Genomic DNA, 15019 nt, shown 5'->3' with positions numbered 1-15019 from the left:
CCCACAATTCTCTGGGGATGTGTTCCCCGTAACTTCAACTATCTGATGCCTATTACTGTAGCATTCAGAGATCCTGACCAGAAGCAACAAAATGTACTGTTTATCTTAAGCACACTGGATTCACTGGCATGCCAGCACAGGCTCACAGCTTCAATAAAAAGCCAAAGAACAGGTAAGAAGGCAATCAGGAGCCAAAGAAAGCTACAGAAATAAAGCATCAGCAACACAGCAATAATCAAGCAGCACAAAAGGGCACTGCTTCTGCCAGGGATGACTCACCTCACTGTCTTCTCCTCATGCCCTTGTGGAGTCCAAGTCCAAGAAAGGAGTTTGGGTGACTCAGGTCACATACCTGGTCCACAGGGCACCAGGAGCAGAAAGGCATGCCCTCTTAGAATTCTAGAGAAGGAGGCGCATGCATGACCTTCCCTCAAGACAATGCGCAGTGGAGGAAAGGTGACTCACCTCAATAACTGGGATATACAGAACTAATGAATTGTTGAACACTACATCACAAGCTAATGATGTACTATATGCTGGCTAACTGAACATAATTTAAAAAAATAAAAACAAAAACAAAAAAACAAAACAAAAAAAAAGAACTCAGAGTGTTCAGAAAGTGAGAGTGAAGAGACAAATGAATTCTACAAAATGGAAGATGAAATAAAGGGTAATGGAATGCGGAATAATGCCTATCTTTCCTCAAAGCTAAACCGTCACAGAATATTTAAAAAACAAACCAAGAAAGTCACCTTATTTTCAAAATGGCTAAAAAACAAAGTGTTATTTTTCCTGTCTTTCCTATATCATTTAAATCTACTCCTAGGTAACCAAATGGTAGATGGCAGTAAGTTTCCTTCTAAGTAAATATTTTGGCTAAAAAAGTGAAGAGGGAATGACAGATTTAGAATCACCATTTTGCAATCCCTAATGAAGAAATGGATGTATGCACTGGGCATGGCTGCCCTTGCGCGTCCCGATCTCGTGACTTTCTCATGTGATCAGGTAAAACATCAGTAGTATCAAGTTCAGCAGTGTTTCTTTCCCCTTGTAACTAACATATTTCTTTGATCATAACTTCTTTGATAACTATGATTACGGTAACTCTGATAACTAAAGTATCTTAAGTCTATTCAATACCCTGTGAAATAACAAATTAGGAATGCTAAAAATTACATCTAGTACTATAACGCCCATGTGATTTTCTTTTCAAATTAAAGGTCTGTGTATTCATCAAAATGGTTAGGTTTAGGGGCACCTGGGTGGCAGTTGGTTAAGTGTCCGACTCTTGGTTTTGGCTCAGGTTGTGATCTTGGGGTCCTGAGACTGAGCCCCACACAGGGCTCTGTGCCAAGTGCGGAGTCTGCTAATATCTCTTCCCTCTCCCCCTGCCCCTCCCCACCTCGTGCACTCTCTCTCTCTAAAATAAATAAAATCTTTTTTTTTTAAAGATTTTATGTATTCAACAGAGAGAGAGATCACAAGTCGGCAGAGAAGCAGGCAGAGAGAGGGGGAAGCAGGCTCCCTGCTGAGCAGAGAGCCCGATGCAGGGCTTGATCCCAGGACCCTGAGACCATGACCTGAGCCGAAGTCAGAGGCTTAATCCACTGAGCCACCCAAGCACCCCAATAAATAAAGTCTTTTTAAAAAAATGGTTCTGTTTAGGGCATCAAAGAGTAATGACAGATAGGGATTATAAACCTTTGGAATCTCCTCCATAAAGATAGAAAGATAAATGGGGGGAAACTTGGTTTTAGAAAAATTTGCCAGTCCATAAATCTAGATGAAATAATGACAGTTTTTCAAGACTCCTGTCCCCAAAAACCAGATTAAGTAATTGAGGCAAAGATTTTTCACAGATGCTCGAACCCTGGATGAGAGGTTCTTGGGGAACAAGACATACAGAAGGTCCCAAATTACTATTTCACCGATTATTTATTAATTATAAAAAGGAAAACTGTACTCATACAATAAAAAGTTCTGGCAGCCACCACCTGTTAACCAAGCGATCATACTGAACAACAGCAATCAATGAGACAACCTAACATTTTATGGCTCTTGATGTGATGCAGTTTTAAGTACCTATCACTACATTTGTAGAATGCTTCTATTATAGACCGAATCTATACAGGAGAAAATAAGACAATCTGATAATAGGTGAATCTCCATGATTATGTTGGATGTTCTGTATTGTTTGTTCAGTTTTTCTCTCAGTTTGAAAGTTTTCAAAATAAAAAGCTGGTGAGAATATAAGTTATGTTTGTAACATTTCCATATAAATACAGAAAACAAAAAGGGTGGTGTAAGTTTTGGGTTGAAATCAATCCATCTCTCCAAAAGTAAAAAAGCCCAGGCAGAGTTGAACCAGAATTCTTCCTGGTCTTCACTGACCCAGAGCCATATCCTCTGTGACCTCTATTTTGTCACAGAGATGAACAATATAGCTTTTTCCTGTCTCCGCTAGGTCAAGACACTGAAAAGAAGCAAAAACACAAAGTACAACTGACAATGCACGTCTACCAGCTCCAGAAATAAATTCGAGATCTGGAAGCAAACTTTAAATTTTCAAAACTTGATTTATCTTTAAAAGAAAAAACATGTTAAAGTTTCTTTTACTTTTTCAATCAGGAAATAAAACAAACCCTGCTGAAATTTGATTCAAAACTAACGAAGGGTATGTTCATATTCTTCAATATGACTTTAAGGATCTACAATAAAATAAACGAAGTATAGGTTTAAGTAAGCATTTATTGCACATGAAGGAATCTAAATTTGTTTTGAAATCATGAGCTAAATTCTAAGTTCCATGAAGTGTCACACCATTTTTGTTTTCTTTTAATTGAAATAGCAAGTCAAAATTTAGTTAATATATACTTGGATTTTATGTGTTTGATAAAAAACCATTTAACCAATTATAAATTCCAGTGGAAGATTATACACAACATAGTCTGTTTTTCAAAAATAATCTACTTGTTCAGATCATCTTTAACATTCTTGAAATGTCTGCACTCAAAGGAATGACAAAATACAGGGGAGCTCTGGGTTATACTTATGTGTACTCCTGAAAGAGGCTTAACACTCAATGCAAAAGACATAATTATGAAAAATGATCACCCTTTCATCTTTATTTTGTACAAATGGTAGGACTGAAAAGCTCTGTTCATAGTGAAAGCTATCCCACAGTGTGTAAGGCAAATGGAGCTTACTTTTTTGCCAGCCCCCCAACACTTCCAGACAATAAAATCTACAAATTCCTTTACTCTCATACGTACTAGAAGGCTTAATACAGAATTAGATTGCACCCTCATTAGGTATGTTTCTATCCTTTAGTGTGAATTTTGTCATTTTAATCTTAATAAAATGAATTTTAACCAGCCAGCAATCTATGAAGTTCCTCATGAACCCAAAGCTATTTTGCATTCAAAACAGAAACAAGGAAAACAGTAAACTAATTCTTCAATAAAACCACAGCATCTGAAAGAAAAAAAATGCTTAGAGTTTGACACCTAGGCAAGTAACTCAGATCTGTAGCTCTTACAAAGGAACCCAAATAACACCAAGTTCAAGCACACAAAGACTGAAGAGATTAAGAAATAGCAAACTTTTCAGCACAGAAATTAACTGATGCTAATGACTATTGCTAATATAGAGGCAAAAGCAAGCAAAGAGGAAGGCAAGCATAAGAATCAAAGGTTCTGAGGCCTGGAAAGCTTTTCAAAAGTACACTTCCTGGGATCCACCCCAGACCACTCCTGTTGGAATTTCCAGGATTCAGACCCAATACCAAAATTTTTTCACAAGATTCCCAGGTGATTTTTTATGAATCCAGCGGTAAGGGTCACTGGTATAAATACAAAGAAGGTATAAAAGAGGAAAAGGAAAGAAAAAGCAAAAAGACCTTCAGAAAGCACTAATCACAATTACCAACTTCTGTTTAAAGGATCAGCTTTTCCATTTAAAGCACGCTCATTAATTTCACAGTACCCTCTACTGGTCAGGAAGGATATGTAGTATTCTTAAAACTATGGTACAGGAGAAAATTTCCCACTTTATTGATTAGTTGAAAGAATAGATCTAGAAGCAATTAGTGAATTTTCATTACTTAGTTTCTCATAACAAGTGTAAATGGTTTGGCAAATACTGTAGTAGCAAAATGTTTTAAACTTAATCTCAATACTTAGAACCAATTTTTAAAAATGTGTCCATGTGATTTATTTCAAGGTTTGTCATCCTTGACACTACTGACATTTTGAAGCAAATGATTTTTGGTTGCACAGAGCAAACTCTGAAAATGTCTACTGACATTTTGAAGCAAATGATTTTTGGTTGCACGGAGCAAACTCTGAATATTCAGTAATAAATTTCTTGACATAGAAGGCTGTTTCAATATAAATAATGAGTTTCTAAAATGATCTTCCTTTAGTACTTTTGTTACATGGCCATAACTCTTTGTCTTTTCTGTTGTAGGATGTTTTGCAGCATCCCTGGCCTCTACTAATGTGAGTAGCAGCCCTTCTTCAAAGTTGTGAAAACCAAAAACATCTCTACATATTGTTAGATGCCCCCCACCAACCCCCAAAAGGGGAGAGGCAATATGGCCTTCAGCTTAAATCAGTGAACTACCCAATTCAGATGTTCCCCAAAAACTGATAATCAAAAGATATTTTTTAATCAGTGAAAGATGACTCACTTACTAATTAAATCTAAAATTCATGATTTTTGTATACCAGGTTCATAAAGAGTATCTCATGAGAACTATAGTGAAGATTTATTTTTAAATAATAATGGAATTTGTGTGTACATGAATATTCTAATTTTCTTCAATCTAATCATCTTGTGATATATAAATCTATGCAATACAACAGCTTAATCACTGGTTACTTTAATTTTTCACTTTAAAGATAAGACCTAAATCAAAACCTTTGAACTTATTATACTTTTCAACCTGAAAAAACCAAAGAATAGCTACAATTCTAGAAGAGCAACAATAAATCCAATATTATTCTTATGAGTATCAATAGGCTATACTGAAACAAGGTGAAATATAAATATCTTACTTTGTACTTAATTTGAAGTGTTGCCACTGAAATCAATTACAGATGTTTATTCTGAAAGATGCTACTATGAAGGTTGCAGACTCAAATGCTGATAATGGTTATTCAAAATTAAATTTATGGAACACCCAGAAAACAGGCTGCATTGGAACCTGTAGACAGTTTTAAAATACTCTTTACCAACAATTTTTTTTAAAGACACAGAAGGCTGTTGTTTTCTATAATTGGGAGTTTTAAAATCATCTCCCTTTAGTGTTTTCCACTGTCACATGGCCATAAACCAAAGACCCAAATAATTTCAAATGATCACAGATAATATTTAGGCAAAAATTCTCATGTGTCAGTATTTTTAATGTTGTGTACATCAAGTTATGGTAAAAAGATGACTATAAACAACATGCAGCCCCTCTATTTTCATGAACAGCACAACAGATTACAATAAACCGAGTTTATATTCCACCATCAAGTGTGGTTCTCCCATTAGTTCACTTTGTGACGGGTCTGAAAACAAACAAAAAGAAAAATATTAAAGATTCTCAAAAAAAAAAAAAAAAGATAAATTCAATGATACTATCCACATGAAAATCTAGAATAGACAAAACTGACAGAAAAGAGACTAGTGGCTGCCTAGTGGGGCCAAAGGTAGGGAAGTGACTGCAAAGGGACCAAGGAAACTTTCTGGGGTGATAAGCATTTTATATCTTTACTGGGGGGACACTTACACAGCAGTACACATTTGCTAATATTCACAGAACCGTACACTTAAAATGAGTACATTCTATTATATGTCAATTATATCTCAATACAGTTGTTAAAAAAAAAAAAGCCAACAACAGATTGAAAAAATTCTCCTTTTTCAAAATTCAAGCCTTCCAGTGGCTTCCCAGATGACTCTAGGAAACAATCTCTAATTAAAAGATTGAGCAAGTCTCTTAATCTAGTTTGCAAAAACATTTTATTTCTATTGTTTTGTGCTCTGTTACATATTATATACACATACACAAACTTAAATCAGAATTCAAGACCAAGAAAATCTTTAAAATCTTCACTATCGGGCGCCTGGGTGGCTCAGTGGGTTAAGCCGCTGCCTTCGGCTCAGGTCATGATCTCAGGGTCCTGGGATCGAGTCCCACATCGGGCTCTCTGCTCAGCAGGAAGCCTGCTTCCCTCTCTCTCTCTCTCTGCCTGCCTCTCCGTCTACTTGTGATCTCTCTCTGTCAAATAAATAAATAAAATCTTTAAAAAAAAAAAAATCTTCACTATCTTGTTTTTAGAGAGCAATCAGACAAAATCTTATTCTAACTGAACAGTACACATAAGGGAGCTTTTAAAATTAATGGTAACAGTAGGCTTCCAAAAAACAAAAAAAGCCTTTTTCTGTTTCTGCCCTCTATTCGGATAAAAACCCAATGAACTATAAAATTAGTTTGTAAAAATAAATAACCATCCATATTAAAAATTACAGGTCTGGATGATTCCTCACTGATCTCCTCAGAGACTAGAGATTCTTGTGTCACATCAGTTCAGCAATCTATACACTCACTCTCTACACTCACACAACAAAGTAGCCTTAGCAACAACTACTGCTGCTATCCTCATTAATAGCAGAGTAACTGCTATATAAAAGGCATTCAAAATCTAAACTTATTTTAAAAAAAAGTCTCTACTTATTCTACAAAGAATAGGCAAAGATGTTTGCTTATAGCACTGTTTTGTGTTAAGTGAAAAAAGACGGGCACCTGAGTGGCTCAGTTGGTTGAGCGTCCAATTCTTGATCCAGTTTAGGTCATGATCTCAGGGTCATGAGACTGAGCCCCGAGTCCGTCCCGAGTCCGTCTCCGCACAGAGCCTGCTTAAGATTCTTTCTCTTCCTCTCCCTCCCCCAACCCCACTCAAAAATTTAAAATTTTTTTTTAATTTAAAAATTTAAAAAATTTTCAAAAATTTAAAATTTAAAAATTTAAATTTTTCTCTTTCAAAAATTTTTTAAAAATTTCCTCTTTCAAAAATTAAAAAAAAAAAAAGTGAAAAAAGCATCCAGCAATAAATGCACTGATGTATCATACATACTTTAAGATACACACAGTACGCCAGTCGTGTTAAAAAAAAAGGGGGGGGGCGCCTGGGTGGGTCAGTGGGTTAAAGCCTCTGCTTTCGGCTCAGGTCATGATCCCAGGGTCCTGGGATCGAGCCCCACCCACATCGGGCTCTCTGCTCAGCAGGGAGCCTGCTTCCTCCTCTCTCTCTGCCTGCCTCTCTGCCTACTTGTGATCTCTGTCTGTCAAATAAATAAAATCTTAAAAAAAAAAAAAAACAAACAAAAACAACCACTAAGCAATACCGAATATTTCTGACTATATATATTAGTATGAAAACACACAGAAAAACGTCTGGAAGGAAATATACTAAATGAAAACAGCAAGTAACTGAAGAATAGGGAAGAGAAATGGGTGTGGGAGGAATCACGGAAGACCCTAGTTTCAGATGTAAGGTTTTAAAGTGTTAAACAAAGAATACATTAATTTTTACGACAACTTTCTTTTAAACTCTACCTTAAGCTCTGACTTTAATAAAGTGCATGCTTAATAAATAAATCACTTACACCTGAAAACAACATACCACATCAGCAAGGTAATGGCCTGTGGTTCCAGCACCTGCTCTGCTGCTATCTTGCTGTGAGAGACCAAGAGGGAGGACTGAGCCTCTCCATCAGTCTGTTTAACCACCTTAAAGTGAGGGAATTCAAGTAAACAGAAGACCCCTTTCAGCATTAAACGTCTAGTTTTGACTTTACTATTGTCCCTTCTCCTCCTTATAAAATGTGCAGATTTTTCTTGGTCAAGTACTTCCCTGATGAGTAAGCAAAACCCTATCACTTCCAACACTTACCTCAAAACCCTTCAGCCATATGGGCCTTCTTAACACTCGTATGTGTGTTGGGAGACAATTCTCTATGGGTCTCTCAAAATTCTGTCTTAGATACACTGCCTGCCTTTGTTCTAGACTCTCTCTCCAAAGTTGCTTCTAAAGTGAACACCCTAAGAAGACAAAGATCATGACTCTTCTGGAAGACAAAGATCATGACTCTTCTGGAGCACAGAACAGAAACACTTAATGCCTATTATAAAAGATTCATATGGGGACACCTGGGTGGCTCAGCAGGTTAAGCCTCTGCCTTCGGCTCAGGTCGTGATCTCAGGGTCCTGGGATCGAGCCCCACATCGGGCTCTCTGCTCAGCAGGGAGCCTGCTTCTCCCTCTCTCTCTGCCTGCCTCTCTGCCTCCTTGTGATCTCTGTCTCTCTGTCAGAGAGATAAATAAAATCTTAAAAAAAAAAAAGATTCATATGTCCTGATCTGGGGGTTCCTCTACCTGTAATAAAATGCACTGTATATGTGGTATCACCTGACCCTTCTTGCTACTCTTTGGGAGCTGGAGCTCAGGGAACCAACAGGAAAGCTGATACCCCAGCTACTGTTGCTGCTTTGAGTAATAAACTGTCCTTTGACTCTAGGAGTCTTGTCTTCTGCCAGGATCTATGAAACCAAGGCAAGCTAACCAGTTAGCTTATAGATCAGAAAACATCTTAAAACCCTTCAGAGTTCTTCAGCTGTTCTCTCAGGTTACAGACCTTTAACATATTGATTGCTTCTTCTGCCTAAAATAGTCTTCCCTTTACTTTCTAATTAACTAATTCACACATGTTTTAGGAAATTAAGTTATCTGTCATATTCGCAGAAGTGCCTGTCTCTCCCATCCAACAACAAACTATACCACTATCCCTTTTTATTCCTAGAATTTATCAAAATTCATAATTATGTTTGCATTTATCTGTTCAGTGTTTACCTCCCCATGTAGAAAGCAGTTTGTCTTGTCACGATTGTATATTTAGAGCTTAGTCCAGTGCCTGACACCTAATAAATGCTTGACTGAGTAAATACTTAACAAGCACCTCTCACTTTCTTTATACAAAATTACACGAGTTGATTTTTAAATGAATGTATTTTTATAACTCATCTAAAGACAAAAATATAGTGACAAGAACTATCACCTTGCTAATTTAAAATGAAATGTAAGTTCAATGTAAAAAGTTTAGGAATTCCAGATTTCCCTGCATTCAAAAAGGTCCCTCAGGAACGATTTTCAAAGGGGAGGCTCACCAGACTTCTGCCGTGTCCAACCATTTCCTTACCGGACACCAACAGCCAAGCAAAGCTACTATAATTTAATCCTGTTGGGTTTTTCTGTTTCTCCTGAACTGGTGGGGCATAATGAACAGATGCAATACTTAACAGAGTTGTATTTGTTTATCTTCCCCAGAACCAGAAAAAAACAGAGGATGCTGTTTGGATTGTTCATACTTAAAAATTATTTATCTCATATATAATAAAATTATTCAAGGAATTTTGTTAAAAATGACAGATTCTGGGAGCCTGGGTGGCTCAGTGGGTTAAGCCTCTGCCTTCGGCTCAGGTCATGGTCTCAATTGAGCCCCGCATTGGGCTCTCTGCTCGGCGGGGAGCCTGCTTCCCCCTCTCTCTGCCTGCCTCTCTGCCTACGTGTGATCTCTCTCTCTCTGTCAAATAAATAAATAAAATCTTTTTTTAAAAAATTAAAAAAAAAAAATGACAGATTCTTCTTCCCTGTTCACCAACTACAGAAGCACAAAAACTCTCTGAGGGTGGGAGCTATTTTTTAAAGAAAACGTTTCTGACTTTTCCTAGTCATTTTAAAAACTCGTCATATCCCATAAATATTTTGAATACTGAAACAAAAATCATTGTTTAAGCTACCCTTGTAATACTAAATTAGATTCACACATCAGACTATAATTGTAGGACATGAAATGAAGGACTATCATCAACTGACTGATAATGACTACAACCTCGAAACTCCGTAAATTTCACCTTTAAAACCAGTTAAAGAACAGTTATTACCATTGAATATTGTCTTACAGCAATGAATAAACATAAGCGAATCAATCCAATGAGCTATAAGCTCCATAAGAATGAGGATGCTATAGGTTTTGTTTGCTTCCATTGCCTTGTACGTTATTAGGGCTCCATAAAAGGTGCTGAATGACACTTACCATTAAGAATATCTTCAAATCCAATAGTTTCATCATTACCCCTCAAAATATCCAGCGAAAGGTTTGAGCTTGGAAGAAATGGAAGACGCTGAACCTTCACGAAAAATATGAAAGGGCAAAATAAGAGAAAACCAAGGGGAGAAAGAAAACAATATATAATCTAATTTCATGCTCCTCGTTCTTTACATGTAAAATTCACAAAGCTACAAATAAAACACCAATATAATCAGTGGGAAAAACACCAATTCATATTTTAGACCCAAATCAATTTTTTAAAATTCCTTAAAACTTTATTTGAAATATATAAAGACACTGAAAATTAGTTTATTAACACTTAATAATCCCATCAACTTTGCATGTATCTTGAGGCTTGGCTTCTGTCCCAAGAAAACCACAGTATACACGTGATGAAATGCAAGACCCCAGATCTAACGTCATATCTATTTCCAAATAAAAGTGGGATAATCAAACTCCTGAAGAAATTCCAACTCGGTAAGAGCATTATTCTACTTAGTAAACTGATCACTTCACTTTGTATGTTGTTTTGTATTGCTCATTATAAAAAATATAAGTTATGATTCTTAAAACAGTTCAGCTAACCAAAAAGGAAGACCAAAGTCACTTGTGGGGCCTTTAAAAAACACAATACCATTCTGAACTAACGTTATCTAACTTTCTCAAGTGTTAAATATATACAGTGCAGACTGAAATGTAAGTACACAGTGGAACAAGCACGGGCTGTGGAGTCAGAGACCTGGAATCAAACTGTTCTACTACTTACAATACTAGTTACCTGATTTGTCTCACCATCAGCTTCCTCACCTGTGAAACAGGGTAATACCACCTTCCTCTCAAACATGCCAGATGATATGGTGTAAAAGATGTTTATAGTATAGTCACTGGCATGTACTTGGTATTCAATAAACTTTTATATAGCCAAACCAAATTTTCAGTTACTGTGTTGTTAGTTGTCTAACAGTCATAATCAGAAACAATGCAGATTACTTTGGATATTGACAAAAGAATGCCAAGAGTAATAGGCGGTCCATACTACAGGATACTAGTATTCTAAAATAATCATAACTCTGAAATCTAAGGGTGCTGTTAGGATAATTTCCCCCAAGAAAATATATCCAGACTAAAAATATTTTTAATTACTAATGGCCTATAGTGTTTGGGATGAAAAAAATTCTCTAGGTTGTCAAAATTAGAAAAATATATCTATTATTTAAAATATACATATAGGGGCGCCTGGGTGGCTCAGTGGGTTAGGCCGCTGCCTTCGGCTCAGGTCATGATCTCAGGGTCCTAGGATCGAGCCCCGCATCCGGCTCTCTGCTCAGCGGGGAGCCTGCTTCCTCCCCTCTCTCTGCCTGCCTCTCTGCCTGCTTGTGATCTCTCTCTGTCAAATAAATGAATAAAATCTTTAAAAAAAAAAATAAAATAAAATAAAATATACATATATATTTTATTTATATTTACTTATAAATAAATATAAATATAAATATGTGTATATATATATATATTTCTTTCTTTCTTTCTTTCAAAGGAAAGTAGGGATGACAGAGGAAGAAACAAAAATGGAGCTTTTAAGTTAAACCAGAGAGTAAGGGCCTGGCAGGTAGAGTTTGATCAGATATAGCCCTGAGAGAGGACCAAAAGCAGGGATGAGCAGAGAGCTGTTATACATCCCCATAAGCAAGAACTGTAGTAGTACAGGGATAAGGGGAAAAAGGGAGGGAGCAGAATTTTGGGCAAAGATTTCTGAATTAAATGGGATTAAAATTTTAGGGCTGATATATGAGCCATATGTAGCTGGAATGTGAGCAGCAGGAAAATCAAAGCGAAGCTAGCGATTCTGTGTCACTTTGTGTTATTTCAATCTTCAGAAGAACCCTAATAACCACACACTGTTGTTATGGTTAACTCCATCTCACATTAAAAACAAACAAATGGGGGCACCTGGGTGGCTCAGTGGGTTTAAGCCTCTGCCTTTGGCTCAGGTCAAGATCTCAGGGTCCTGGGATCGAGCCCCAAATCAGGCTCTCTGCTCAGCAGGGAGCCTGCTTCCACTTCTCTCTCTGCCTGTCTCTCTGCCTACTTGTGATCTCTGCCAAATAAATAAAATCTTAAAAACAAACAAACAAACAAATGACCTGAGGCTCAGAAAGGTCTCTAACTTATTTAAGTTCTTAAGACTAGTAGATGGTGGAGCCAAGATTCACATCTAGATTATTCTGACTTAGAGTCAGACACGCTCTTTTAGAACTTGATCGTTGGAAAAAAGTCTTGAAATAGCTTCCACAATGACTTAGCCAACATAGTTGATGGCATTAGTAGAATTTACTGAAAAAGACACAATAGTAGGAAGAACACGTATAAAAGCCAAAAGGTGAGAGAAAAACTGAATCAGGACATGCAAGTAGTTTTAGGAGGCTATGAAGTATGGTGGAGAACAAGGAGAGGCCAGTTCATGGACAAAGCCATGTTAAGGAGCTGAATTTTAATTTAAGGGCAAAGTGAGGGGAGTGACATGGTCAAATCTGTGTTTTATAAAGATTATTATGGCTAGAGCATGTACAATGGTGGGAGGACAGCAGTGATCCAGACGAAACACAGTAGGCAATCAAAACCAATGTAGTAGCAGTGGTGAGAATATGTAATTGACTAGATGGTGGGAAGTATGGGTGGAGGGTAGGGATGTGGTGCAGGGTGAGATAACCACAGCTCATGCTCCAATCTCTGCCTTAGGAAGCGACCTATTCATACATGACACATGTGAGTATGTGAGAAATAGTGAGTTGTTCTGTACTTAGACATGTTTGTAGCTCATGAGAATTAAAACTTGGGGGTCATCGACATATAAGTGATACTTGAAGTTATAGGAATAGACAGGAAATAACAGGATGAAAATAGGACTGGAGATGGGAACTAAAAAAACAGAATTTCAGGGTGCAGAAAAAAGCAAAAGGAATCTATGTGGCAACACCAGACAAGGTTTGAGATGAAGGGGTTATCAGCAAAGTGTGGTGTCCTAAAAGCCAAGGGAAGGAGTCACTGGTGTAACATACCACAGGGAGATCAAACAAAAGGAGGGCATACAGATATTCACATTATTTAGGAACAGCTTCACTGGTGTGATGGGAGCCAGAAACCAGTCGGTTGAGTGAAATAGTAGATAAAGGAGTATACAAATGGAGGCAACTTTAAGGCGCTCAACCTGCAAAAGCACACTTAGTGGGAGAGAAGGTGCTATAAAGGGACTGACAGAAGTTTTGTTTTAAGAGACAAAAAAGGTTAGAATGAATGTAAACACTGCTGATGAGTCTGAGCAAGTAGAGAAAGAGGATGAAGCTATCAGCTATGGGAAGAATCCATGAAAAGGGAGTTCCCTGACATAGTGTGAGATGACAGAATCCAGAGCACAGGTCAAGGCAGGTCTTACACACTCGGAAGGACATTTTTGAAGATCTTATTCCTGAGCAACAGGTGCACTCGGCTACATACAAACTGCCTACATATAAACATACAACCACATGCATATTCCTAGAGGCATTTCAAATTCAATGTAGCCCTCCCAAAAAGAGAAAACCATGAAAGTAGATGCAGAGAAGTTTCGGTACAGAGCTCATAATCTGAAGTTTTCCACGTAATGTCTTCTTTTTCTCTATAAAGTAGAAATCGAGGTCATATCCTGGAAAGGGGCAAAGTAGAATGGACTGCAGAGAAGGTAAGGGTTATGGGGCTAGTCCTAGAGAAGAATCCTTCCAATCCACAGCAACACACACATGTCGTAACTGACATCCATAAACTCACCTGCTGCACTGCCTTGAATTCCATTTGCAATTTTAGTGGAGCAAACAGACCCTGGATGTTTCTTAGTGTAGAAAAATTCATTTTATCTTGGTTGAGCTGAAACTACGAAGGCAAACAATGTAATTTCAAATGTTACACGCAACATTCTGCTTTCAAAACAGCACAAATACGTATGTAGCACAACACTTAAAGAATTTTAATATCCATAACTGAAATTAAAACAAAGTACTTTTATTAATTTTGTCAATAAATTTTAGAACATAAATGTCTGTTTTATCCAGCATGCACGTGTACTTCACCAATGTTAAATTATCACCAAAATTTGGATTTACAGAACTGATAAATTAAGGAATGTTTTCCACATTGAAAAAACATATTTACAAAATATTTCAGTGTTTTTTTATTAGAATTACCACAAAACTGTAAAACAAAGGAAAGGTATAAATGAGAAACCGTTACATACAAGTGACAAAAGCAGTGAATTTCTAAGTATGCAAGTATGTAATTCAAAAGATTTCACAAAGGAAATAGTCTAACCCATGATACCACCCTGTTAATTAAGTACAATGTTTAAACTCCACTTGTTGGGGTAATAGATTCCCAGGTGGCAGGGAGACCCAAAGCTCTAAAGTTTGTCCAGTTTGTATTGGGTGCTAATAAGCAATTTTTTTTCTAGAATCATACTTCTACTAAACACTAATATTACTTCTAAAAAACTGACTGTAATCTAATGTACTTTAGGCAAAATGAATCAACTTGACCCATGAATCCTAATCTAGTTTTCCAAAATGGGTAGTGGATATGATTTGCAGACTACTACAAAGGTCTGTCCAAGTTAAAGTACTTACAGTAAGATAAAGTGATTTCTGTGATCAATTTTTATTATACTACATTCTCTTGATAAGATTTTAGGTCATGGGCATGGGGAATAATTTTGATCAAAAACCTACTGATAGATTAGTGCCCACTTAAGACATGACCAGAGGCCATATACATTAAGTCTAAGATAAGGTACCCAGTGACATGTTTTTTAATTACTTTAGCTAGAGTATAAAATTTTA

At 36.9% G+C, this 15019-nt stretch overlaps 1 protein-coding gene across 1 annotated transcript in view; it reads right to left on the bottom strand.

Annotated features, from left to right (window-relative positions):
- Nucleotides 1-5387: 5387 nt before the first annotated feature.
- POMP (proteasome maturation protein) overlaps nt 5388-15019 on the bottom strand; it is a 16396-nt gene continuing 6764 nt past the window's right edge. Inside the window, exons 4-6 of the mRNA XM_047723037.1 lie at nt 13959-14060; nt 10143-10236; nt 5388-5555 (exon numbers count right to left, since the gene is read on the bottom strand). Coding sequence (XP_047578993.1) covers nt 5488-5555; nt 10143-10236; nt 13959-14060 — 264 coding nt within the window. The 3' untranslated portion in view covers nt 5388-5487. The remainder of the gene's footprint in view (nt 5556-10142; nt 10237-13958; nt 14061-15019) is intronic.

Source organism: Lutra lutra, chromosome 3 (assembly GCF_902655055.1).
Source record: "Lutra lutra chromosome 3, mLutLut1.2, whole genome shotgun sequence".
NCBI lineage: Eukaryota > Metazoa > Chordata > Mammalia > Carnivora > Mustelidae > Lutra > Lutra lutra.
The sequence above is the reverse complement of the archived record's forward strand: the minus strand, read 5'-3'. Positions and strand labels throughout refer to the sequence as shown.